General features: G+C 49.8%; 1 protein-coding gene across 1 annotated transcript; it reads left to right on the top strand.

Moving 5' to 3' along the window:
* The first annotated feature begins 271 nt into the window (after nucleotides 1-271).
* LOC141416518 (uncharacterized) lies at nucleotides 272-6060 on the top strand. Its single transcript, XM_074053470.1, is given in 9 exon segments — nucleotides 272-1463; nucleotides 1466-2188; nucleotides 2191-2303; nucleotides 2305-3268; nucleotides 3271-3380; nucleotides 3383-4221; nucleotides 4867-4975; nucleotides 5355-5550; nucleotides 5744-6060. Coding segments are annotated over 9 exon segments (4563 nt in total).
* The last annotated feature ends 2085 nt before the right edge of the window (nucleotides 6061-8145 follow it).

The following is an 8145-nucleotide window of genomic DNA, read 5'->3' as shown; positions in this document are numbered from 1 at the left end:
TCCATCTCTTCTGATCATCATGGGACAGGCCCAGGTAACTCCTAAGACCCTTCTTCTGAGTAATTTTTCAGAAATCCATGCTAAGGGACACAATTATGGCATGGAAATTAAGAAAGGTAAGTTTGATGCCCTTTGCTCACTGGAATGGCCAACCTTTAATGTAGGCTGGCCTCCTCAAGGTACCTTCTCCTTGGACAAAATTAAGAAGGTCCACAATGTCATTAATAAACCTGGTCTTCATGGCCACCCTGATCAATATCCCTACATCCTTATGTGGCAGACTTTAGTAGAGGACCCCCCTTCCTGGGGGCAGCCATTTACCCATGAGGCATCTACAGACCGGCCCACGATACTGGTCGTGTTGGGGAATGCCCCCACTCCTGTTAATTCCCCTAAGAAGCCTATTCTGCAGGAAGAACTGACTTCCCATCCAACCAGAGGCAGCTGCCCCCCCGAACCTCCCCATTCATCAGCCTCCCTATCTGCACCCCCGCCCCGGTCTCCAGACCAGCAAGGGGACTCAGGCCCCATAGGCAGCGAGAAGAAATTCCAGAGGAGGAGCCCTCTTCCACTTCCACTTCCCCCCCACATCCTCCCGGTGCGGGCTCTGGGCAGTGCTGGTCCCGACGGGGGATGCGTCTATCAGTATTGGCCCTTTTCAAGTAGTGACCTGTACAACTGGAAAGTCCAGAATCCTCCTTTTTCTGAGGATCCTAGAGGCCTGACCCATCTGTTTGAGTCCATTTTACATACTCACAGTCCTACATGGGATGACTGTCAGCAGCTCCTTAAGACTCTATTCACCACCGAGGAACGGGAGCGGATTCTCACTGAAGCCAGAAAGAATGTTCCCTGCGACAACGGAATACCGACTACCCTGCCAAACCTGATTGATGACCGTTTTCCCTTAAACAGACCTGATTGGGACTGTGGGAATGCAGAAGGTAGGGAGCGTCTCTGGGTCTACCGCCAGACTCTTATGGCAGGACTCCGGGCGGCAGCTCACCGCCCTACCAATCTGGCTAAGGTAAAGACGGTAGTGCAGGGGGAGAATGAAAGCCTGGCCACATTCCTTGAGCACCTTTACGATGCATACAGACAGTATACCCCCCTAGATCCACTAGTGGAGGTGAATCAGTCAGCCGTGATAATGTCCTTCATAAATCAGGCTGCCCTCGATATTAGGAAGAAACTATATAAGCAGGAAGGACTTGGGGAAATGACTATCCAGGATCTGATGAAAGTAGCTGAAAAAGTTTTTAACACCCGAGAAACCCCGGAAGAGTGAGAGGATAGAATCAGGAAAGAAAATCATGAACTACAAGAAAGGATTCAGAGGGAGGACAGAGAACACCAGAGTAAGGAAAACAAGAAACAGCAGAAGGAAATGGCTAAAATATTGCTAGCAGGGGTCCAAGGTTTGGCCGGACCGGGCTCTAGACGGACTGCCCCCCCCATCCCTGAAGAGATCAGCCCTGGTTAGGCCAGGGACAGTGTGCCTATTGTAAGGAATATGGACACTGGAAGAGAGAATGTCCCAAGCTCCAGGGTCGCTTGAGGCCAAACAGCAGGCCCAGCAATGACACCCGGGTCCTGTTAACTGAATTGGACAATGACTAGAGGGGATGGGACTTGGAACCCCTCCCTGAGACTTGGGTAACCATATATGTGGAGGGGAAGCCTGTGAGATGCATGGTGGACACAGGGGCTCAATATTCAGTTCTAAATAAACCTACTGGGCCACTGTCTCAGAAAATTAGTCTCGTGCAAGGAGCCACTGGATCCAAGGCATATCAATGGACTAGCAAGCATCAGGTGGATTTGGGCCGCCATCAGGTGACCCATTCCTTTTTGGTCATTCCTGAATGCCCTGCCCCCCTTCTGGGACATGATCTGCTAACTAAGGTGAGGGCTCACATTCACTTTGAGCCAGATGAAATCAAAGTGATGGATGGACGAGGACAGCCCCTCCAAGTCTTGACTGTGTCTCTCGAGGATGAACATCGCTTGTTCTCCTTGCGGGACCCTCCCCCAAAACCTATTAAGTGGTCCCCTAAAATGACTTATTGGAGTCAAACCTTCCCCCAGGCTTGGGCAGAAACAACAGGTGTGGGGCTGGCAAAACATCAAGCACCAGTAATAGCAGAAATCAAGGCTTCAGCTCAGCCCACCTGAGTCCATCAGTATCCATGTCTTCCAAGGCACGGAGGGGGATTGCCCCTCACATTAACCATCTCCTGGAGGCCGGAATATTATGGCCCTGCCATTCTGCTTGGAACACTCCACTCCTCCCCATTAAGAAACCCCGGGGGAAAAGACTATAGGGCAGTCCAAGATTTAAGGGAAGTAAATAAGAGGGTCAAGGACATCCACCCCACAGTCCCCAACCGCTATACCTTGCTGAGCCATTTGCCCCCTTCCCATGTTTGGTATACCACTTTGGACTTGAAAGATGCTTTTTTTAGCATAGCCCTGGCACCCAACAGTCAACACATTTTTGCCTTCAAATGGCATGATGAAAATACAGGAACCCCCGGACAGTTAACATGGACTAGACTCCCACAGGGTTTCAAAAACTCCCCTACTCTGTTCAATGAGGCTCTTAATCAGGATCTGGACTCATATTGCCGGAGCCACAGTTCCATCACACTTTTGCAGTATGTAGATGACTTGCTTCTGGCAGCTGCATCTGAAGCTGAATGCTGGCAAGCCACTGGAGACCTCCTTCAGGAGCTTGGGAAATTGGGCTATTGGGCCAGTGCAAAGAAGGCCCAAATTTGTAGACAAACAGTCACCTACCTGGGGTATGAACTAAAATAGGAAACCAGATGGTCAACAAATGCTATGAAAAAAACTATTCTCAGACTCCCCGTCCCCACCTCAGCTCGAGAAGTTCGTGAGTTCCTGGGGATGGTGGGCTACTGCCGGGTGTGGATATTGGGGTATGCTGAACTGGCAAAACCCTTATACGAGGCAACTAAAGATAAGGCCCCATGGGCCTGGGGGCCAGATCAACAGAAGGCCTTTGAGGAGCTCAAGACCACCCTCCTGAGAGCTCCAGACCTGGCGCTGCCAGACCCTCTAAAGCCCTTCACTCTCTTTGTAGATGAAAGAAGGGGGATAGCGAAAGGGGTACTAATGCAGCGCCTAGGGCCCTGGAAGTGTCCAGTTGCTTATCTATCCAAAAGGTTGGACCCAGTTGCAGCAGGCTGGCCCCCATGCCTGCGGATCATAGCGGCAGTTGCCCTAATGGTAAAGGACGCAGATAAGCTCAACATCTGAAGGTGGTAACCCCCCATGCAGTAGACAGGGTCTTAAAGCACCCTCCAGGTAGATGGATGACCAATGCCCAACTGACTCATTACCAAGGGCTTTTGCTGGATGCTCCCGCATCCTCTTCTCTGAACCAGTCTCTCTGAACCCGGCCACCTTACTGCCAAATCTGGACCTGGAAGCCCCCCTACATGACTGTCAAGAGATCATAGCTGAAATCACCCAAGTGCACCCTGATCTCCAGAACCTAGCCCTACCCAACAGCAAGCTGGTATGGTATACAGATGTGAGTAGCTTTGTCTCGGATGGGGTGCATAAGGCGGGGGCAGCGGTGGTGGACCAAGGTGGGAACATAATTTGGAGTGCCCCGTTGCCCCCAGGGACCTCAGCCCAGAAGGCCGAACTGATCCTGCTGGCAGAGGCACTCGAGCAGGCTGAGGGAAAACGAGTGACTGTATATACCGACAGCCGCCATCTACCATGCACATGCGCCATCTACTGGGAAAGGGGTTTCATTACAGTGGAAGGAAAGGAGCTACATAACCTCCCAGAGATCCAGAGATTACTGATCGTGGTGCAGAAGCCTCAGGCTGTGGTGGTAGTACACGTTCCTGGTCACCAGTCTTCCCAGACTCCAGAAGCTATGGGGAACTGGCAAGCGGACGAAGCGGCCCAAAATGCTGCTTTGGCCTCCACGACCCTAGCGCTGACTTTACCTGTGCCCGAGCTTCCGCGCTTGCCACCACGACCCAAGTACACCCCAGAAGACAGACAGTGGATCCAAGATCACCGATGCCCAGAGTCCAACCAGCAAGGCTGGTATCATGATGACGAAGGGCGACTGATCCTTCCTGAAAAGTTAGGACTGGTTCTCCTCTCCAACCTACATCGAGCCAACCATTTAGGCAAGAAGAAACTACTCAGCCTCCTCGAGTCGGCCCGCCTCCGGTTCCCACACCAAACAGCCCAGATTCAAAGGATTGTGGACCAATGTGCCGGGTGCCAGGCTATGAAACCCAGCATAAGGGGACTCCTACATACAGGTACACGGGTACGGGGCAGGGCAGCGGGACGGAGCTGGGAAGTGGATTTCACTGAGGTGAAGCTGGGAAGGTATGGGTATAAGTATTTGTTGGTTCTGATAGACACCTTCTCAGGCTGGGTGGAGGCTTTTCCTACAAAACGAGAGACTGCCCAGGTTGTAGCTAAGGTTTTGCTGGAGGAAATCATACCCAGATATGGCATCCCCGAAACTCTAGGCTCTGATAACGGTCCGGCTTTCATCAGTAACGTCCTACAAGCGCTGGCCCGGGCAGTGGGGACTAATTGGAAACTGCATTGTGAATATAACCCCCAGAGCTTAGGGCAGGTAGAAAGAATGAATCAGACCCTGAAGGAGACCTTATCTAAATTAGCCATCGAGACTGGCGGAAACTGGGTGGCCCTCCTACCCTATGCCATCTTCCGGGTTCGAAATTCACCATATGTACATGGATTGACACCTTTTGAAATTCTATATGGGGCTCCGCCCCCCATTGTTGTCCAAACTCTACTGGACCAAGACCCCGGTATGGCCCCAAATTACTTGGCTAGCTTAAAGGCCCTACAGGAGATCCAACAAGAGATCTGGCCCTTAGTGCGCTCCTTGTATAAGACCAAAGTTGCATCAAACCCAGAACATGGCATCATCCCAGGGGATTGGGTATGGGTAAAGAGACACAGAGCCCGCACTTTAAAAGAAAGATGAAAGGACCCTTACATGGTCATTCTGGTTACCCCCACTGCTCTTAAGGTTGACAGCGTCAGGCCTTGGGTCCATCACTCCCACATGTGTCAAGCCAGTCAGAAAGAACAGGAAGAGGCTAGAGTGGATCGCATGGCGACACCCCAATAATCCATTAAAGCTGAAGCTCATCTGGCCCAGGAGATATACAGAGCAACTCTCCACTCAACTCTCAATGCCCCCCCTGCAGTGACCTCCGGACCAGGGCAGACCCCAAGGCCCATTAGCCAGCAAGATGACAAAATTCCTCCTGTGCATTCTAAGCCTTCTGTGTCTATGCTGGGTGGGACCTGCCCAGAACCCTAATCCCCACCAACCCTACCACCTCACCTGGGTGGCCATAGATACATCCACAGGGGAGATTCTCACTCAGACCTCCAAGGTGACCCCTCCCAACGTCTGGTTCCCTGATTTAACTTTTGATCTGACAAAACTGGTGGCCTGTGCGGGGATTCTGAAGAATAACTTTTACGTCTGTCCAGGACACCTAAAAGGTAAAAGTAATAGTAAACAGTGCGGGGGGGGCATTGAATTATTTTTGTGCTTCCTGGTCCTGTGTGTCCACTGGCAACATCTGGTGGCCACCCCCTGAAAAAACAGACCTAATTACCATGTCTAAGGGCTGTATAACAGAACAAAGAAGCTGCTGAAGGCCCCGCTGTGACCTTGTAAAAATCAAATTTACAGAAAAAGGTAAAGCTGACACTCGATGGATATCAGGCCTCATCTGGGGAATTCGCCACTATGACCCGATGAGGTTCGGGGCCCAAGACCAGGGAGCCCTATTTACCATCCAGCTCACACAGCAACCCGCCCCTACTTGGGCGATAGGCCCCAATAAAGTACTTAAGCCGCCCTATGTGGAGCTGCCTCCCCGACCCCGCACAACCCTGGTCCCTTCCCGACCTCACACAAATGCTAGTATTACAACTCCAGGACTGCTAGGAACTGGCACTTCCCTGGGAAGGCCCAGCCCCACGACTGGGTCTACAGACCCCCTTTGAAATTTGGTAAATGCCGAATTCCAAACATTAAACCACACCAGCCCTAATATGACTACCTCCTGCTGGCTGTGCTATGATGTTAGGCCCCCATTCTATGAGGCAATAGGACTAAATGCCACCTACAATGTCTCGACTAGTGAAAACCCCACTCAATGTTCCTGGGGAAACCGTAAGAGAGGTCTGACCATACAACAAGTGAGCAGCCAAGGAACCTGCTTAGGAAAGGTGCCGGTGGGAAAACAGGACCTATGTGCTGTTGTAGATATCAACCCCACCTGGGGCGATGGTATTAAATGGGTAATTCCAAAAGACAATGGATGGTGGATATGCTCACAGTCTGGGCTCACCCCTTGCCTATTGACTAATGTCTTTAACAGCTCTAAAGAATTCTGTGTCCTAGTGACTGTGCTGCCCCGCATCATCTATCATTCTGAGGAGAGCCTATATTCACACTGGAATACAGGAACAGGTGAAAGAAAAAAGAGAGAGCCTATGTCTGCATTAACCACTGCTACCTTACTTAGCCTAGGAGTGGCTGGAGCAGGAACCGGCATAGCTTCCCTGGCTACTCAACATAGCGGGATGTCCTCGCTGCGTGCAGCCATAGACGAGGACATAGAGAGAATAGAAGCCTCCATTAGTCACCTAGAAAAATCCCTTACCTCCCTATCTGAGGTAGTACTTCAGAACAGACGGGGCCTAGACTTACTGTTCCTTCAGCAGGGGGGACTATGTGCCGCCTTAGGGGAGGAATGTTGTTTCTATGCTGATCATTCGGGAGTAGTTAGGGATTCTATGTCTAGAGTGAGGGAAAGACTGGCAAAAAGGAAGCGGGAAAGAGAAGCCCAAGAAGGTTGGTTTGAAGCTTGGTTCAATAGGTCCCCCTGGTTTACTACCTTGGTCTCCACCCTGGTAGGTCCCTTGGTTATACTGCTGCTTATCCTAACTTTTGGTCCATGCATTCTAAATAAGCTGGTGACCTTCGTAAAAGATCGAGTTAGTACAGTCCAACTCATGGTCCTGAGACAGCAATATGAAGGGCTGCCTAGCCCTGAAAATGTTTACACATATCATCCAAATGAACATGATTCCTCATTATGAACATCTAAAGGGGGAATGTTGGGGTTCTTTAACTTGCAGCCCACCTAGCCTAAAAATCAGCTATAACTGGCATGACCCTTGGGTGACCTCGTAAAGAGAAGATAGCCTTGGAACAGTGTTGTAAAACATGGTAAACTGTCAATTAAAAGCTGTAACCTCGGACAGAGCTGTGAGGAATTGCCCGTTAGAGCCATGCAAAAGTTCGGGACCGAGATGAAAGGCACCATGCAGAGATAAGCACCCATTCCTGCCTTTCTTTGTCTCCACTTGTAAATAAACTTTCCAAAACAGGACTTCCCTGCTGTTCTTACCTAAACCTTAGGTTTCTATTCCACTACTAGCCCCTAATTTATGGGAGAACACATTCCTTGTAACCTGATAAAGTAAACGTCTGGTGTTTCCCCAGCTTCCAATAAATAATATTACCCCACCACCAGAATGTGGGCAAGATCAGGAAAATGTGACCCCAGGGACATGAGGAATTCCTATGTGAGGATGACTGATGCTTTAAAGAGTATAAGACCTGCTTAAAGTTTACTTTCAGGGTCCTTGTTAAAACCTGCTGCATCAGGTGGATGCTCGGACCCTAGCTAGCTAGAAAATAAACTTGCTTTGTGACTTCCTTTGTCTCGAGTGTCCTTTGTCCTCTCAGAAGGTGGCCAGCCTTGTACCCTAACAGTATGAAACAATTTATTACAAGAATTCTCTTTACCATTTCATTTTTCTTTTTCAGGAATTTTAACAGAATGAAAACATCTCTGAATATTTTTCTTTTTTTTTAAGTGGCACTGGGGTTTGAATTCAGGGCCTAACACCTTGTAGGTAGGCACTCTAACACTTGAGCACAGCTCTGTTTCTTCAGCCCTTATAATATTATCCACTCAGCAAGAACATCATAATCTTAAACTCGAACAAAGATGTAAAATTCTTACATGCCTAAGTGAACTGCTCTTGAGCAGGACAGCAGTTCCAAGACAACTCAGA

The sequence above is a fragment of the Castor canadensis genome, chromosome 14, assembly GCF_047511655.1.
Source record: "Castor canadensis chromosome 14, mCasCan1.hap1v2, whole genome shotgun sequence".
Classification (NCBI taxonomy): Eukaryota; Metazoa; Chordata; class Mammalia; order Rodentia; family Castoridae; genus Castor; species Castor canadensis.
Note: the sequence above shows the minus strand (reverse complement) of the source record. Positions and strands in the feature narration are given on the sequence as shown.